Here is a 19,658-nt window from a genome sequence, read left to right as displayed (position 1 = left end):
TGTCCCTTTAATGGAAATAAATAATATAATTTGTGATAATAATTAGGCGACGCAGTGGCGCAGTCGGTAGTATATATATATATAGGTAGGTAGTATAGATATATATATATGTGTGTGTGTGTGTATATATACACACACACATACATACACACACATATATATATATACCTGTAATGTGGTACCCTGAACACTAATATCTCAGTGTGCTGGTCTGTGCACAGTTGGCTGTCGGCGCTGGAGGGCACAAAGTGGCTGCAGCATCTGTCTCTGCTGCTGAAAGCGTCTGTGCTGGTGGTGAACGCAGTGGATAGAGACCATCGGCCCGTGCTGGTGCACTGCTCTGACGGATGGGACAGAACACCACAGATCCTGGCTCTGTCCAAACTCATGCTGGACCCCTTCTACAGGACTATAGAGGTCTCTCACACACACACACACACACACACACACACATACAGGACCACTTCTACAGGACTATAAAGGACTCTCTCATATACACAGAAACACACACAACACTTGCTGGACCCCTTCAACAGAACTATAAAGGTCTCTCACATGCACGCACGCATACACACACACACACACACACACACACACGAAGCAACCATTCTATGTAAATGCATAAGAGAGCATCATTACTCTCTGTCTGTCTGTCTGCAGGGTTTCGAGGTGCTGGTGGAGACGGAGTGGCTGGATTTCGGTCATAAGTTTTCAGAGCGCTGTGGTCACGGTGAGCGTGCAGACGATGTGAACGAGCGCTGCCCGGTGTTCCTGCAGTGGCTGGACTGCGTTCATCAGCTCCAGAGACAGTTCCCATGCTCATTCCAGTTCAACGAGGCCTTTCTGGTACTCTCATGATCAATCATTACGGGCTGTTGTTGATGTGATGGCATTAGCCGTGTTTACATTAGCTGTGTTGACTTCTAAGGTGGCGTGTTGGCTCAGTGGTTAGCACTGTGGCACAGCAAGAAGGTCGCTGGTTCGAGTCTCGGCCGGGTCAGTTGGTGTTTCTGTGTGGAGTTTGCATGTTCTCCCCGTGTTGGCGTGGGTTTCCTCCGAGTGCTCCGGTTTCCTCCACAGTCCAAACACATGCGCTATAGGGGAACTGATCAACTAAATTGGCCGTAGTGTATAAGTGTGTGTGAATGAGTGTTTCCCAGTACTGGGTTGCGGCTGGAGAGGCATCTCCTGTGTAAAGCGTATGCTGGATAAGTTGGCGGTTCATTCTGCCGTGGCAATCCCTGATGAATAAAGGGACTAAGCCGAAGGAAAGTTATTGATGTAAATAATAACATGATAATAACATCGAGCAAATATAAGTCTAAGGCTGCGTCCGAAACCGCATACTTCCATACTATATTGTACGCCAAAATCAGTATGCCAGCCAAGTAGTATGTCCGAATACATAGAGTTCGAAAATCAGCATGCGAGAAGTACCCGGATGACTTACTACTTCCGGTGAAATTCTGGAGTGCGTGGCTGCGTCCGAAACCGCCTACTACTCAGTAGGTACTGCATTTGAATTTAAACGTACTACTCGGCCGTTAGAAAAGTGCGCTCTATACAGTATGAATGTGAAAAGTATGAATGGAATTCGGACGTACTACATCCGCCATTTTGTCATGGTCATGTGACCTACCTGCGTCAGTTACGTCGCCTCACTTCCATTCATGAATTCTCTCACGGGGCATCATGGGATAGTGCAGCGTGCATGGGATGCGCACTACAGAATCTGGCCGGAAGTAGTAAGCCAACCGGGTACTTTTCGCATACTGATTTTCGAATTCTTTGAATTCGGACATACTACTCGCCTCGCCTACTGATTTTAGCATACTATATAGTATGGAAGTATGCGGTTTCGGACGCAGCCCACATCTTATGCACGCTGCGCTATCCCATGATGCCCCGCGAGCGAATTCATGAATGGGAGTGAAGCGACGCAAATAACGCAGGTAGGTCACGTGACCATGACAAAATGGCGGATGTAGTACGTCCGAATTCCATTCATACTTTCACATTCATACTGTATAGAACGTACTTTTCTAACGGCCGAGTAGTACGTTTAAATTCAAATACAGTACCTACTGAGTAGTAGACGGTTTCGGACGCAGCCTAAGAAATGTAGTTTAGTGCGGTAGGAGAAGCCACTGTGGCCTTTTCTCTTCTCTAATAAAGACAAAACTCAATTAAGTGTCAGTCATCTTGGCCTCTGAGATTGGCTGATTGGTTCACTTGTGTGTGTTTAATTAAAGTGTGTGTTTGTGTGTCTGTAGGTGTGTGACTGTGACCTTTGCTGACTTTGAACTGGTAGTGTGTGTAATGAGGGAGGTGTGTTTTGTTGCTGCAGGTGAAGCTGGTGCAGCACACATACTCCTGTCTGTTCGGGACGTTCCTGTGTAACAGTGTGAAGGAGCGAGAGGAGCAGCGCGTACAGGAGAAAACCTGCTCTGTTTGGTCTCTGCTGCGGCCTGCCAATCAGTCCTTCCACAACATCCTCTACTCTCCACGCTCAGAGACGGTACCATCATACACGCGATCTCAGTGCACAGCACAACACAACACAAATACATTAACAAACTAATATACTTAGATACTAAAAAACAAGGAAACATACTAACTAGCAAAAAAACAAACAAACTTAACAAGATACTAACTAATTAACATACTAACACACTAATAGACAAACTAGCAAACACTAACAGACATACAAATTAGCTGACATAACAAACAAACAAACACCCTAACAAACAAACAAACATACTAAATAACATACTAACAAAAACAAGCATACTAACTAACATACTAACAAACATACTAACTAGCTAAATTCTATACTATACATACTATACAAACAAACAAACATAATAACTAACAATTAACAAACTAACAAACAAACATACTAACTAAATTATATACTATACTAACAAACAAACATACTAACTAACAATTAACACACTAGCAAACAAACATACTAACACACTAACAAACATACTAAATAACATACTAACAAAGAAACAAACATACTAACTAACATACTAATTAACATACTAACACACTAACAAACTAACTAAATAGTATACTATACTAACAAACAAACATTCTAACTAACAATTACTACACTAACAAACAAACATACTAACCAATTAACATACTAACACACTAACAAACATACTAACAAGCTAAGTAAATAATACACTATACTAACAAACAAACATTATAACTAACATTTACTACACTAACAAACAAACATACTAACCAATTAACATACTAACACACTAACAAACATACTAACAAGCTAAGTAAATAATACACTATACTAACAAACAAACTTTCTAACTAACAATTACTACACTAACAAACAAACATACTAACCAATTAACATACTAACACACTAGCAAACATACTAACAAGCTAAGTAAATAATACACTATACTAACAAACAAACATTCTAACTAACAATTACTACACTAACAAACAAACATACTAACCAATTAACATACTAACACACTAACAAACATACTAACAAGCTAAGTAAATAATAAACTATACTAACAAACAAACATTCTAACTAACAATTACTACACTAACAAACAAACATACTAACCAATTAACATACTAACACACTAACAAACATACTAACAAGCTAAGTAAATAATACACTGTACTAACAAACAAACAAACATACTAACTAACAATTAACACACTAACAAACAAACATATTAACTAACACACAAACAAACATACTAATTAACTGACACCACACACACTAACAAATAAACATACCAGAATCAGAATCAGTTTTATTGCCAAGTGTGCTTCACACACACAAGGAATTTGTTTTGGCTATAGAAGCTTCCAGTGTACATAAAGTGAAGAGTGACAACACAAAATAAATATGAAAAAAAAGACGATAAACATTAAACACTAAACAGAGATGCAGTTAGTCAAAAAGATCTGGATGTTAAGTTGTATGTACATATTTGTTATAAATATACAGGTTATACGGTGATGCGTACAAATGCAAATGGAGAAAGTATTGCATTGTATATTGATATAAGGTGCTGTGTACAAGTGCGTATGAGAAAGTATGGCGCATGTTTAATGCACCGTAGGGGAATATTTAACTGTTCATGAGGTGGATGGCCTGAGGAAAGAAACTTTTCCTGTGTCTATCTGTTTTTGTACTTGGTGCTCTGAAGCGCCGACCAGAAGGTAACACTTCGAACAGGTGGTGTGCTGGGTGCGAGGCGTCCAGAGTGATTTTGCGAGCCCTTTTACTCACTCTGGAAGAGTACAATTCTTGAAGTTAATGCTAGATACTATCGATAATAGATACTAACTCATTACTAACTAATTAACATATTAACACACAAACAAACAAGCAAACTAACTAACAGGCTAACTTAATAACAAACATACTAACTAATTGACATACTAACACAAAAACAAGCAAACAATACTAACTGGCCTGCCATCAGGTATTCCTCTCTTAACATGCCTCTCTCTCTGTCAGGTCTTGCGTCCTGTTTGTCACGTGAGGAATCTGATGTTATGGAGTGCTGTGTATTTGCATAACTCCGCCCCTTCCACACCCTCCGATGAGTCATGTGTGCCACAGTCCACTCCCTCAGCCTCACCCATAGACACACCTGTGAGCAGGTAAGTGAGGCGTCATGTTTGTGTGTACTTCTGTGCGCCGGTTTTCCTTTCACAAACACATTTTCCTTAGAAACCAGCTTAACATCCTAATATAACTTAACAATAACAGTTTACAGCTTACATCTTAATATATCATATACAGTAATGAATGTCTTAACGCATTAAGTCACCAATTATGCATGAAGTCACTTTTTAAGTCACTTGTTATGCATTAGGTCACTCGTTATGCATTAAGTCACTCTTTAAGTCACTCATCATGCATTAAGTCACTCATTAAGGCACTCATCGTGCATTAAGTCACTCATCATGCATTAACTTACTCATTAAGTCACTCATCGTGCATCAAGTCACTCATTATGCATCAAGTCACTCATCATGCATCAAGTCACTCATCATGCATCAAGTCACTCATCATGCATTATGTCACTTATCGTGCATTACATCACTCATTGTGCATTAAGTGACTCATCATGCATTAAGTCACTCATTATGTCACTCATAATGCAATAAGTCACTTAATAAGTCACTCATCATGCATTACGTCACTCATCGTGCATTACGTCACTCACTGTGCATTAAGTTACTCGTCATGCATTATGTCACTCATCATGCATTACGTCACTCATTGTGCATTAAGTCACTCATCATGCATTAAGTCACTCATTATGTCACTCATAATGCAATAAGTCACTTAATAAGTCACTCATCATGCATTACGTCACTCATCGTGCATTACGTCACTCATTGTGCATTAAGTTACTCATCATGCATTATGTCACTCATCGTGCATTACGTCACTCATTGTGCATTAAGTCACTCATCATGCATTAAGTCACTCATTATGTCACTCATAATGCAATAAGTCACTTAATAAGTTACTCATCATGCATTACGTCACTCATCGTGCATTGTCACTCATTAAATCACTCATAATGCAATAAGTCACTTAATAAGTCACTCATCATGCATTAAGTCACTCATTGTGTATTAAGTCACTCATGCATTGTCACTTATCATGCATTGTCACTCATCATGCATTAAGTCACTCATCGTGTATTTAATCACTCATGCATTGTCACTTATCATGCATTAAGTCACTCTTGTAATAAGTCACTTATCATGCATTAAGTCACTCTTCGTGTATTCGTGTATTAAGTTTCTAATTAAACATTAAGTTACTCATAATGCATTAAGTCCCTCAGTAAGGCACTCATCGTGAATTAAGTCACTTATTAAGTTACTCATCATGCATTATGTCACTTATTGTGTAATAAGTAACTCAATAAGTCATTTATCATGCATTTAGTCACTCATCGTGTACTAAGTAACTCATTAAGTCATTATCATGCATTGTCACTCATAGTGTACCAAGTCACTTATTAAGGCATTCATCATGCATTAAGTCACTTATCGTGTATTAGGTCAATCATTAAATCACTCATCATGCATTTTGTCATTCATTGTGTACTAAGTCACTTATTAAGTCACTCACCATGCATTAAGTCACTCGTTAAGTCACTCATCATGCATTTAGTCACTCATTGTGTACTAAGTCACTCATTAAGGCACTCATCATGCATTATGTCAATTATTGTGTAATAATTAACTCGTTAAGTCATTTATCATGCATTTAGCCACTCATCATGCATTTAGTCACTCATCATGCATTGTCACTCATCAAGTACCAAGTCACTTATTAAGGCACTCATCATGCTTTAAGCCACTTATCGTGTATTAGGTCAATCATTAAATCACTCATCATGCATTTTGTCACTTATCGTGTACTAATTCACTTATTAAGTCACTCACCATGCATTAAGTCACTAATCATGCATTAAGTCACTCATTAAGTCACTCATCATGCATTAAGTCACTCATTATGCATTAAGTCACTTATCGTGTATTGAGTCACTCATTAAATAATCCATAATGCATTAAGTCACTCGTTATGCATTGTAACTCATCAGTCATTAAGTCACTCATCATGCATTAGGTCACTCATCGTGTATTAAGTCACACAATAAATCACTCATGTATTTAGTCACTCATTGTGTACTAAGTCACTTATTAAGTCACTCACCATGCAGTCACTCATTAAGTCACTCATCATGCATTAAGTCACTCATTATGCGTTAAGTCACTCATCTTAACTCGTTAAAGACACTTGTCAGATTTTATTTAAGTGAGCAGGCAGGAGGTTGAATGATTTTTTACACAGCAGTAAAGCGCATGTTTTTAAGGGCGTGATGTGGAGCCAATCCGCGAATCACACACATTATGACGATGACCAATCAGAGTCACTTAAGGGCAGGCCTTTCAGAGGAACTAGGAAATATGAAAGTCGTTTTCATGTTAGCTAAGTAGCTGTGTATAATCAAAGTGAGATATATAAAAGAATAACGTGATTTCCTTCAAGTGAAACATAAGCACACATTGCTTTGCATCTTATAAACACAACCAAGCCTTAAAATTATATTCTAGACCACCCCTTTAAGTCACTCATCATGTACTAAGTCACTCATTAAGGCACTCATCATGCATTAAGTCACTCATCAAGTCACTCATCATGCATTTAGTTACTCATCGTGTACTAAGTCACGTATTAAGCCACTCATCATGCATTAAGTCACTCGTCATGCATTAAGTCACTCATCATGCATTTAGTTACTCATCGTGTACTAAGTCACGTATTAAGCCACTCATCATGCATTAAGTCACTCGTCATGCATTAAGTCACTCATCATGCATTTAGTTACTCATCGTGTACTAAGTCACGTATTAAGCCACTCATCATGCATTAAGTCACTTATCGTGTATTAAGTCAGTCATTAAGTAACTCATAAGGCATTAAGTCACTTATCGTTTATTAAGTCACTCATCATGCATTAAGTCACTCATCAAGACACTCATTATGCATTTAGTCACTCATCGTGTACTAAGTCACGTATTAAGCCACTCATCATGCATTAAGTCACTCGTTATGCATTAAGTCACTCATCATGCATTAAGTCACTCATCAAGTCACTTATCATGCATTTAGTTACTCATCGTGTACTAAGTCACGTATTAAGCCACTCATCATGCATTAAGTCACTCATCATGCATTAAGTCACTTATCCTGTATTAAGTCAGTCATTAAGTCACTTATCGTGTATTAAGTCAGTCATTAAGTAACTCATAAGGCATTAAGTCACTTATCGTTTATTAAGTCACTCATCATGCATTAAGTCACTCATCAAGACACTCATTATGCATTTAGTCACTCATCATGTACTAAGTCACGTATTAAGCCTCTCATCATGCATTAAGTCACTCGTTATGCATTAAGTCACTCATCATGCATTAAGTCACTCATCAAGTCACTTATCATGCATTTAGTTACTCATCGTGTACTAAGTCACGTATTAAGCCACTCATCATGCATTAAGTCACTCATCATGCATTAAGTCACTTATCGTGTATTAAGTCAGTCATTAAGTCACTCATAATGCATTAAGTCACTTATCGTGTATTAAATCACTCATTAAGTCACTCATCATGCATTAAGTCACTTATTGTGTATTAAGTCACTTATTATGCATTAAATCACTTATCATGTATTAAGTCAGTCATTAAGTCACTCATCATGCATTAAGTCACTTATCGTGTATTAAGTCAGTCATTAAGTCTCTCATCATGCATTAGGTCACTTATCGTGTATTAAGTCAGTCATTAAGTCACTCATAATGCATTGTCACTTATCGTGTATTAAGTCACTCATCAAGTCACTCATCATGCATTAAGTCACTTATTGTGTATTAAGTCACTCATTAAGTCACTCATCATGCATTAAGTCACTCATCATGCACTCATTATACTTTAAGCCACTCTTTCAGCCACTCATCATGTTGTTCAGCACTTAACTACTTTGCACAGCACTTTGGCAAAATTCTTGTTGCTTTAAATGTGTTTTATAAATAATTGTGACCTTAATATAATGTGAAGTATGTATATTTATGTGAATATGTAATTGTAGTGCTGGTAAAGTTTAAAAATTCACCTGGAAGGTGCTTGAAAATTGCTTAAATTTGACATTACTACCTGATTACATCAAATGAAGATTGCAATGTATTTGTAATCAAATCGTGAGACATTGTGTTTAAGTGTGTGATTTACACATTGATACATGTGTGTACTTTACAGGTTACCAAAGACTCGATCCTATGAAAACCTGTCCACATCGTGTGAGAATCTGACCCCGAACCGCCGCAGCAGTGACCCCAGTGTGAAGGAGAAGTGGCAGGATCACCTGCTGGCCTTGAAGATTAACGGAGAAAACACACACACATCACCTCTGCAACACACACTCGCCTTAAACACCACAGCAGCACACACACAAAAAACCCTGGAGCTTTCTGTGACTGACAGCCAAATAGAAAACACAGAACAGGAAGTGACAGAAGAGCTAAATAGGAAGCTGGAGCTTCTGTGCAGCACATCCGTTTCACAGGATTCATCATTAAATATGAAAAACAATGACCAAATATTTCCTGAGGACATTTCACACATAGACACTACATCAGCAGATGGATTACATCACAAAATTACCCATAATCCTTCACAATCCAGCAGCCAATCTTCCATGGAAAGCGATTCCAGTTCAAACCACACAGCTCAGAAGGTGCGTCTCAAATCACATACTTGCACACTACTCTGTCATTTTGTAGTATCGATAGTATATGCTAAAAGGAATAGTGCATTTCACTGCAAAATATGGTGTCTCTTTTCGAGCCCAAATATCTAAAAATGATTAAATCAAGAATCATTGAATGGGTGGGGCTACTGCAAAATGGGAGGGGCTACGTGTAAAGTGGAGTGGTTACCAAGTTAGATAATAGGGGAGCTAAAAGGGAAGGTGTAAGAGCATAGTGAATAAGTGTAGTTTATAAATGAATAGTGTATGAGTCCATGGTGATTAAGTGCATAGTGTGTAAGCGTATAGTGTGTAAGTGCATAGTGTGTAAGTGCATAGTGTATAAGTGCATAGTGTGTAAGTGCATAGTGTATCAGTGCATAGTGTGTAAGTGCATAGTGTATAAGCAAATAGTGTGTAAGCGAATAGTGTATAAGTGCATAGTGTATAAGTGCATAGTGTGTAAGCGAATACTGTATAAGTGCATAGTGTGTAAGTGCATAGTGTGTAAGTGCATAGTGTGTAAGTGCATAGTGTGTAAGTGCATAGTGTGTAAGTGCATAGTGTGTAAGTGCATAGTGTATCAGTGCATAGTGTGTAAGTGCATAGTGTGTAAGTGCATAGTGTATAAGTGCATAGTGTGTAAGTGCATAGTGTATCAGTGCATAGTGTGTAAGTGCATAGTGTGTAAGTGCATAGTGTATAAGCAAATAGTGTGTAAGCGAATAGTGTATAAGTGCATAGTGTATAAGTGCATAGTGTGTAAGCGAATACTGTATAAGTGCATAGTGTGTAAGTGCATAGTGTGTAAGTGCATAGTGTGTAAGTGCATAGTGTGTAAGTGCATAGTGTGTAAGTGCATAGTGTGTAAGTGCATAGTGTATCAGTGCATAGTGTGTAAGTGCATAGTGTGTAAGTGCATAGTGTATAAGTGCATAGTGTGTAAGTGCATAGTGTATCAGTGCATAGTGTGTAAGTGCATAGTGTGTAAGTGCATAGTGTATAAGCAAATAGTGTGTAAGCGAATAGTGTATAAGTGCATAGTGTATAAGTGCATAGTGTGTAAGCGAATACTGTATAAGTGCATAGTGTGTAAGTGCATAGTGTGTAAGTGCATAGTGTGTAAGTGCATAGTGTGTAAGTGCATAGTGTGTAAGTGCAGTGTGTAAGTGCATAGTGTGTAAGTGCATAGTGTGTAAGTGCATAGTGTGTAAGTGCATAGTGTGTAAGTGCATAGTGTGTAAGTGCAGTGTGTAAGTGCATAGTGTATAAGTGCATAGTGTGTAAGTGCATAGTGTATAAGTGCATAGTGTATAAGTGCATAGTGTATAAGTGCATAGTGTATAAGTGCATAGTGTATAAGTGCATAGTGTATAAGTGCATAGTGTGTAAGTGCAGTGTGTAAGTGCATAGTGTGTAAGTGCAGTGTGTAAGTGCATAGTGTGTAAGTGCATAGTGTGTAAGTGCATAGTGTATAAGTGCATAGTGTATAAGTGCATAGTGTATAAGTGCATAGTGTATAAGTGCATAGTGTGTAAGTGCATAGTGTATAAGTGCATAGTGTATAAGTGCATAGTGTATAAGTGCATAGTGTATAAGTGCATAGTGTGTAAGTGCAGTGTGTAAGTGCATAGTGTGTAAGTGCAGTGTGTAAGTGCATAGTGTGTAAGTGCATAGTGTGTAAGTGCATAGTGTATAAGTGCATAGTGTGTAAGTGCATAGTGTGTAAGTGCAGTGTGTAAGTGCATAGTGTGTAAGTGAATAGTGTGTAAGTGCATAGTGTGTAAGTGAATAGTGTGTAAGTGCATAGTGTATAAGTGCATAGTGTGTAAGTGCATAGTGTGTAAGCGAATAATGTATAAGTGCATAGTGTGTAAGTGCAGTGTGTAAGTGCATAGTGTGTAAGTGAATAGTGTATAAGTGCATAGTGTGTAAGTGCATAGTGTGTAAGTGCATAGTGTATAAGTGCATAGTGTATAAGTGTAGTGTACAAGTGCATAGTGATTAAGTGTATGGTGAATGTGTAAGTTTATAGTGTGTCATTTGGGAACTAGATTCTTAATGGCATCTGCTCACCTTCCCAGAATCCTTTTCACACGCCCTCTCAGATGTCAGCAGCGGGAGACGTTTCTCCTCCATCAGGTGTTTGGAGGTGTTCTGCAGCGTTCGGGCCCCTGGAGAGGGACGGTTTGAGTGTTCACAGTGATGCGGTACAGGTGCGTCTGCAGCAGATGGAGACGGGGCACCAGCTGCAGGTGGAGACGCTGAAGAAGCAGGTGCAGGAGCTCTGGAGCCGGATACATGCCAACGGAAAACTGGTGAGGACAACAACACACCACGCTCTGAGCATTATCTGCAAACACTCAACCACACCAGCAGACTCAAACTAACCTTAAAGCAACAACACATGTACTTTCTTTTTGTTTTATAATAGGCTAATTTTGCAGTATATAGGAGTGCAGTTCAGATTCAAAATATTGGAGAGGGTTTAATTTCACTGGAGGTTGCCAGATTGATTAATATTTATGTTTGTAATATTTGTAGCAGGGCGACGCAGTGGTGCAGTGGGTAGCACGTTCGCCTCACAGCAAGAAGGTCGCTGGGTCGAACCTCGGCTCAGTTGGCGTTTCTGTGTGGAGTTTGCATGTTCTCCCTGCATTCGCGTGGGTTTCCTCCGGGTGCTCCGGTTTCCCCTACAGTCCAAAGACATGTGGTACAGGTGAATTGGGTTGTCTAAATTGTCCGTAGTGTATGAGTGTGTGTGTGGATGTTTCCCAGAGATGGGTTGTGGCTGGAAGGGCATCCGCTGCGTAAAAACTTGCTGGATAAGTTGGCGGTTCATTCCGCTGTGGCGACCCCGGGTTAATAAAGGGACAAAGCCGACAAGAAAATGAATGAATGAATATTAGTAGCATGTGCTAATTAAAAACCACCTGGTGTATTTATATTACTCTGAGTCTGCATCTTATTTCAAAGGCTGCTGCTGTCATACATCGAAAGCCTTGTTAGGCCTCGCATATAACATCTGGCAAAAGGACCAACAATAAAAAGAAGCTTTCTGGCTAGTTTGAGTACTTTTACATTCTTGAGGATTGTTGATTAATGTACACCGTCCCTTTATTATAAAGAAAAAGAGTGATAGAGTTAAAATCTTGCAACTTCAATGCTGTTCTTTGTCTTTTAGTAGTCTACAGTTAGCTATTTACAGTGTTATTGGTCTCATCAGTTGTAAATGCAACTGTGTGTGTGTGTGTGTGTGTGTGTGTGTGTGTCAGTCATCTCTGCCGGACGGAGATAATAACACCGAGTCGGAGTGCTTGCAGCGCAGCGGAGCCACAGACCTCACTGAATCCAGCGCTGAACACATCCAGCAGCAGGACACAGAGGTGAACACCAGCTTAAAACACTGAGACACAGTGTGTGCGGAAAGTATTCAGACCCCTTTAAATGTTTCTCTCTTTGTTATATTGCAGCCACTTGCTAAAATCACTTATGCCGAGTTCAGACTGCATGATTTTCAAAGTCGTCATGTCACAGATGTTTTCACACTGCTTGACTATCTGCGCTAGTGTTCTTTCGCTGCTTTGTTTACACTGCAAGATGAATCGGCGACAGCGACTTTCACATTGCATGACTTTACTATAGGAAGAATCGCCGACAACTTCGTCCAAACTACGTCTCACAGCCAAAAACACGTCGTGTATCTTTTGTTAATAACTACATAATGAGAAAGAAGCCTTTAATGGGGTAGAACATGTACATGTTTGCTCACCTGGGTTTAAAGGGAATTAGCCATTTCATCTCAACGTTAATAATAAACTAATTTATTTCTTGTATGAAACGTCAAACAGACACGGTTGCTCCTGAGTCCTGTCAAACCTCCACTAGTTTTTCCTCCATTTCGTGGGTCCAAATAAACCGAAAATTAGCGCTTTTAACTTCTCCCCCAGCCTCCCGCTGGCCTGCAGCAGGTATACACACACACGCACACAAGTGAATGCTGCTCTCTCATTGGCTGTAGGCGATCGCTGATGTTATTTTCAGTCAGAACTCAATTCACACGGCATGATTTGAATCGCCGACAGCTTCAGATATTCAGCACGCCAAATATCTCACAGGCATCAGCGACTCATCGGCGATTCTCTCAGATCGCGTCTTTGATAGTTCATACTGTGTGATTGTCACTTACGTGCACCGATTTGCCTGTGTTTTTAGGCATTTGTCGGCGACTTCTCAAAACCTGTCGGCGAGCCGAAATCGGGGCTAAAATCACGCAGTCTGAACTAGGCATTAGGTTCACTGTTGACCTCATGAATGTCCACACAGCAGCCCACACTGCCAGAAGAACACAGAGCTGTTGACATATCAGCAGATTTATTAAAACAGAAAAACTGGAGTATCACATGCTCACGAGTGTTCAGAGTCTGTGCTCAGGGTTTAGCAGAAGCACCTTTGATCTAATACAGCCGTGAGTCTTTCTGAGAAACACACAAGTTTTTCCCATCTGGATTTAGGGATCCTACTACAGATCCTCTCCAGTTCTGTCAGGTTGGATGGTAAACATTGGTGGATGGTCATTTTAGGTATCTCTAGATATGCTAAATTGGGTTGAAGTCAGGGCTCTGGCTGGGCCATTCAAGAACAGTCACAGAGTTGTTGTGAAGCCACTCAATTATTTTAGCTGTGTGCTTAGGCTCACTGTCTTGTTGGAAGGTAAACCTTCGGTCCAGTCTGAGGTCCTGAGCACTCTGGAGAAGGTTTTGTTCCAGGATAACCCTGTACTCCGCATTCATCTATCCCTCGACTGTCGTGCTGTCCCTGCAGCTGAAACACACCCCTACAGCATAACGCTGCCTCCACCATGCTTCACTGTAGGACTGTACTGGACAGATGATGAGCAGTGCCTGCTGTTCTCCACTCATACCGCTTAGAGTTAAGGCCAAAAAGTTCTGTCTTGGTCTCATCAGAGCAGAGAATCTCATTTCTCACCATCTCTGAGTCCTTCAGGTGTTTTCAGTAAACTCCATGCAGACTTTCATGTGTCAGGATGCAGTGATGGTTGACTTTCTCCCGACTGCATCTCACAGTGATCCTTGAGTTCTTCTTGACCTCTCTCACCAAGGCTCTTCACTCCTGATTGCTCAGTTTGGCCGGACGGCCAGCTCTAGGAAGGGTTCTGGTCATCCCAAACATCTTCCATTTAAGGATTATGGAGGCCGCTGTGCTCTGAGGAGCCTTTAGTGCAGCAGAAATGTTTCTGTAAGCTTGTCCAGATCTGCGCCTTCCCACACTTCCGTCCCTGAGTTCTTCAGACAGCTCCTCATGATCTGCTCTAACATACATTGTGAGCTGTAAGCTCTTATATAGACGTGTAGGTGTGTGTCTTTCCTAATCAAGTCCAATCAGTATAATCAAACACAGCTGGACTCAAATGAAGGTGTGAAGCATCTCAAGGATGATCAGAAGATATGGAGAAACAGCACCTGGGTTAAAGATATGAGTGTCACAGCACAGGCTCTGAACACTCGTGAGCATGTGATACTCCAGTTTTTCTGTTTTAATAAATCTGCAGAAATGCAACAGCTCTGTGTTCAGTGTGGGCTGCTGAGTGGACATTAATGAGGACAACAATGAACTTAAGTGGATTTCAGCAATATAACAAAGAGTGAAACATGTAAGGGGTTCTGAATACTTTCTGTACACACTCTATACTGCATGTGAGCGCTAATACATAAGTAACCCTCCTGTTGTCTTTAATTCTGTATGCACCGTTCCTCCTTCGGGTCAAACATATCCCACCTTGACTAAACCTCTAAAATAAAGCAGATCAACTTCATTTCAGTCCTCAAATCTATTCCTATCAGTGTTCACTCAGTGGACAACACTAAAGGGGGGATTTTAAAATGACAAAAGTACCTGCATTCTCCCCTTGTGTGTGTCATCAGAGGGGGAAAGCCCCGCCCACTAGTGACCATCTCTCCCTCATTAGCATAATCAGCAGCCCATCATTGTATATTATATGAATCTTTTGGTTTGCTTCAACCTAAGTTCCGCAGACAGTATCATTGGTATTTGTTTCTTTTTAAAAGTGTTTATTTCAGTTTCCCTTCTTATTTAAAGCAGTTGTTTGTTCCATTTACCTCATCATATTCGCTTCGTCAACAGAATTATATTTTTGTTTCCAGAATTTCTACAGAAAGTGGCTGTAGGTCCTTTCGATACAAAGCTCCTTCCGACTGGACCAATCTCCCTTCCTTTTTTAGATCAATTAAATCACTTAGTCTTTTCAGGGATCATTTATTTTCTTTTTTGGAAGCAACTTGCCAATGTTATTAATTTTTAAAGACCAAGAGGTATTTTGTGGGTACCTAATGGGCCTGTATTATTATTTTTTTAAAGCAGTTTTATTGTTATTTTAGCAGTCAGCCTCAAGTTTCATATATTATTTTAAACAGGAGAACCTAAAGCTTCAATCTGCATCATTTAAAGGTCCAGACTAAAATATTTTTTGGTCAAAAAAACATATGAACAGACAGAGAATATTCCAGAATTTTAAGAAAGACGGTTTTTAAAAAAAGTTACATTTTCTAGTTATTACAAACAAAACCTCATGAAGTTTTTTTTTCTTAAGAAATACACTCTATGATGTTTTATACTTCCAAAATAAATTTTGTCTACATCCACCTTTCCTGAGCAAGTTATAGCAATTTATTTAATGTTATTCTCAGGCGTTTTTCAGTGGGAAAAAAAACTAGCGCATTTATTAACTGACAAAATATTTGCCCAAAAGTTCTGGAAATGAACTAAACAGAAAGATTGTTACAAACTAAAATAACATTAAAGCAAGTTTGACTTTTTACAAATAATATATTTTCAGTTCCCATGAACAACACCACTTACAATGAACAAATAAAAAATAAGAAAATAAGAAATAATGCGTCAAAGTCCAAAAAAACATAGTGCAAATCCTCAGTAAAAAATGAGATATTAATATTTACTCTACTATAAATAGTTACATAACTAAACTAGATTCAATGTGGACCATCCTTAGGTTTTATGTGCCAGCATGGAGATGGTGTTGACCCTGCTGCTTCTCCACTTTTGCGTTGCAGACAAACAGCCGCACTGTCATTTGCGTCTTTTGAAAACAGCAAGAGCAGCACTTCGTCTTTGCTGTGTCACTGTTTTGTCATGTTTTTGTGTTGTTGTGCTTGCAAAAGTACTTAGTATGAGAATCATTTCATGCAAAACTTTTTTTTTTTTTTGCGTTTTATTTAGCCGTCCGTAAATGTACAGCCTATTTCTCATTCCGGGTTGTTCAAATAGCTGATTGCTGGTCCACAAAGCGAAACCTATGCTTATTGGTTGAGAGAGAGCGAGTTTTAACCAATCTGGGCATGGAGGAGGGACAATGCATCAATGTATCATGTCTGGTTTGTCCGGAGACGCAAGCCACGAGCGTTTCTTTGTCAAATCAGCGTTGTCAAAATTTGATAATGTAACCACACTTATTCCGGAGCCTCCGAAGAGCCGTGAATGTAATGTGTTACAGCGATGGAAAGCTGAGATTCTCTTCTTTATGCCAATCTTTGAATTGTACAGATAGGATCAGCAGATTAAAAGTTATTTTTAGCCGTGGGCGGCTGTTTCGGTCTTTAATGGTTAATATTGGCTCCAAATTAAATGTTTATTATTTATTTGTATATCAAATTGTTTGTATTTTTGATTATATGTTTTGTTTATTTAGGCTTCAGATTGTGGGAAGTGTTTTAGGTGGAGTGTGCTGCTTGTTTGTTTGTTTGTCAGGTGTGTGTACGTTATGATGTGTTGTACTCTGTTTGATTTATAAACTTCTTAGGGAAGCCCTCGAAAACGAGATGATTTATCATAAAGGGCTATCCCATTCAATTAAATGAAATTAAATAAATCAGAGGGGGAAAGCTTCTCCCACTAGTGCCCATCTCTCCATCTCATTAGCATCTTCAGCAGCCCTGAGTGAGAAGCAGCCGTCTGTCCATTCGCCATTAGAGTGTTTGAGCTGCTGAAGATAATGTCAGCATAGACTAAGAGGATTATAGATGTGGAGTTTTACATGAACAGCGACAGGAGACTGACAGAAGCATCAAGCACACACTCACACTGAAGCACACATGACCAGCACTCACAACACCGCTGTAGCTCAGATTTTTCCATCCCTAACAGCAGCAGTTCAGCTCAGCACTGCATACAGTCGATGTGATGAATGTTTTATATGTGTGTGTGTGCGCACAGGTGTCGCAGTGGTTCTCGGATCAGTCGTCCCGCTGTTACGGGTGCGAGAGGAGATTCTGGCAGGCGGCGCGGAGGCATCACTGCAGGTCTGAAACACACACAGATAACGGAGGACTAGTTACAGACAAAAATCTCATATAAAAAGTCATCTCTTACCCTGATAACAATACTTGATGATATAGCACCTTTTTAATTCACTCAATTAATAGTTTATATAGAGTTAAAGTCAAGATTATTCTCCCTCCGGTGTACTTCTTTGTCAAATATTTCCCAAATTATGTATAATAGATTCAGGAATCTTCCACAGTAATTCCTATAGTATTTCTTCTTCAGGAGAAAGTCTTATTTGTTTTATTTCGGCTAGAATAAAAGCAGTGTTTATTTGTTTTAAACCCATTTTAAGGTCAATATTATTAGCCCCCTTCAGCAATATTAGTGTTGGATTGTCTCCAGAACAAACCACTGTTATACAATGACTTGCCTAATTACCCTAACTTTACCCTAATTACCCTAGTGAAGCCTTTAAATGTCTCTTTAAGCTGTATAGAAGTGTCTTGAAGAATATCTAGTCTAATATTAATTACTGTCATCATGGCAAAGATAAAAGACATCAGTTGTTAGAGATGAGTTATTAAAACCAATGCAATGTCTAATACATTATTAAACACCAATACCACAGTCATGTCCAGCTGGTGGCGCTAATACACCAAATAATGTACCCTAAATAGGAAAGATCACGCCAAACAAATCTTGCGCCTTGTTGTGCCTGGTATTCACATTTGAATCTTTTTGGCTTGAGACTTCCGGTCTCATTCACTTCCATTCATTTTTTGACGTTAAAAACTGCCCGTTACGCTGCTTGATGTTGCATTTTGATATTTTCTTATTATATTATCCTACTTGGTCTGTATAGTCATGCAAACATTTGTTTGTAGAGCAAGTAGTTTGACCGTTTTCTGCCGTTTATTATTCCTAGTCATTTCTCCCATAGGCGAAAACAGGCGCACTTCCGCATTTTAGAATAAGGTCAATATGATAGGACCCTTTATTTAAATTGTATCTATGTCTTGATTGTATTGTGAAAATACTCGCCACAGCCATGTCACCCTGCAGCCCAAGACCGGTTACTCACTGAAGCCAAGCAGGGCTGAGCCTGGTCAGGATGGGAGACCACTAGGGAACACTAGGTTGCTGTTAGAAGTGGTGTTAGTGAGGCCAGCAGGGGGCGCTCAACCTGTGGTCTGTGTGAGTCCTAATGCCCCAGTATAGTGAAGGGGACACTACACTGTCAGTGGGCGCCGTCTTTCGGATGAGATGTTAAACCGAGGTCCTGACTCTCTGTGCTCATTATTAATCACATGGCACTTCTCTAGAAAGAGCAGGGGTGTTACCCCGGTGTCCTGGCTAAAGTCCCTCTATCGGCCCTTACGATCATGGCCTCCCAATCATCCCCTTCCACCAAATTGGCTCTATCATTGTCTCTCCACTCCACCAATAGCTGGTGTATGGTGAAGCACTGGCGCCATTGTCCTGTGGCTGCCGTTGCATCATCCAAGTGGAGCTGCACACTGGTGGTGGTGTGGAGAGACCCCCCCCCGCCTGATTGTGAAGCACTTTGGGTGTATGGCCATACACAATAAATGCACTATATAAACACACATGGCATTACAATACAACACATGCGAATATAGAAATGCAGTGGCACAGACAGCAACGAAAAACATGACGTGGAGCCCAAAAATTTGATTGTTTATTAGATTTTATGGAAATGCACTCCACTACAGAATCATCCTAATCGATCTAACAATGAACAATTCTTTCCCAATAGACATATGAAGTCACTTATTTTCTTTTCGGCTTAATCCCTTTATTAATCTGGGGTCGCCACAGCGGAATGAACCGCCGCATATGAAGTCATACAGTATGGTGAAATTATATCGCACTGTCAGATGTTTTCAATACCGTTCAGCCCTAACAACAACTTAGAAAAATTCTAAATGATCTAAACTAGAGTAATGAAAGAGTATTTGCAGGAATCAGTGAAATTCAATACCTT

The 19,658-nt window shown here is 39.6% G+C and overlaps 2 protein-coding genes across 7 annotated transcripts in view; one reads left to right on the top strand and one right to left on the bottom strand.

Moving 5' to 3' along the window:
* Window positions 1-19,658, bottom strand: part of si:ch73-55i23.1 — a 782,803-nt gene that overhangs the window by 395,589 nt on the left and 367,556 nt on the right. The gene's annotated exons all lie outside the window — the stretch shown is intronic.
* Window positions 1-19,658, top strand: part of LOC100333801 (phosphatidylinositol-3,5-bisphosphate 3-phosphatase MTMR3) — a 52,617-nt gene that overhangs the window by 26,448 nt on the left and 6,511 nt on the right. For 4 of the 6 annotated variants that reach the window (XM_073951793.1, XM_073951791.1, XM_073951792.1 and 1 more), the window contains 8 exons: window positions 222-417; window positions 661-846; window positions 2,348-2,518; window positions 4,514-4,659; window positions 8,842-9,319; window positions 11,416-11,649; window positions 12,607-12,717; window positions 17,603-17,688. In XM_073951793.1, coding sequence (XP_073807894.1) covers window positions 222-417; window positions 661-846; window positions 2,348-2,518; window positions 4,514-4,659; window positions 8,842-9,319; window positions 11,416-11,649; window positions 12,607-12,717; window positions 17,603-17,688 — 1,608 coding nt within the window. Of the gene's footprint in view, window positions 1-221; window positions 418-660; window positions 847-2,347; window positions 3,562-3,677; window positions 3,887-4,513; window positions 4,660-8,841; window positions 9,320-11,415; window positions 11,650-12,606; window positions 12,718-17,602; window positions 17,689-19,658 lie in introns of those variants that run through there. The other 2 variants (XR_012406616.1, XR_012406615.1) reach the window with 1 other exon arrangement.

The sequence above is a fragment of the Danio rerio genome, chromosome 5, assembly GCF_049306965.1.
Source record: "Danio rerio strain Tuebingen ecotype United States chromosome 5, GRCz12tu, whole genome shotgun sequence".
NCBI classification, from domain to species: Eukaryota; Metazoa; Chordata; class Actinopteri; order Cypriniformes; family Danionidae; genus Danio; species Danio rerio.
This window is presented reverse-complemented; position numbering and strand designations above follow the sequence as displayed.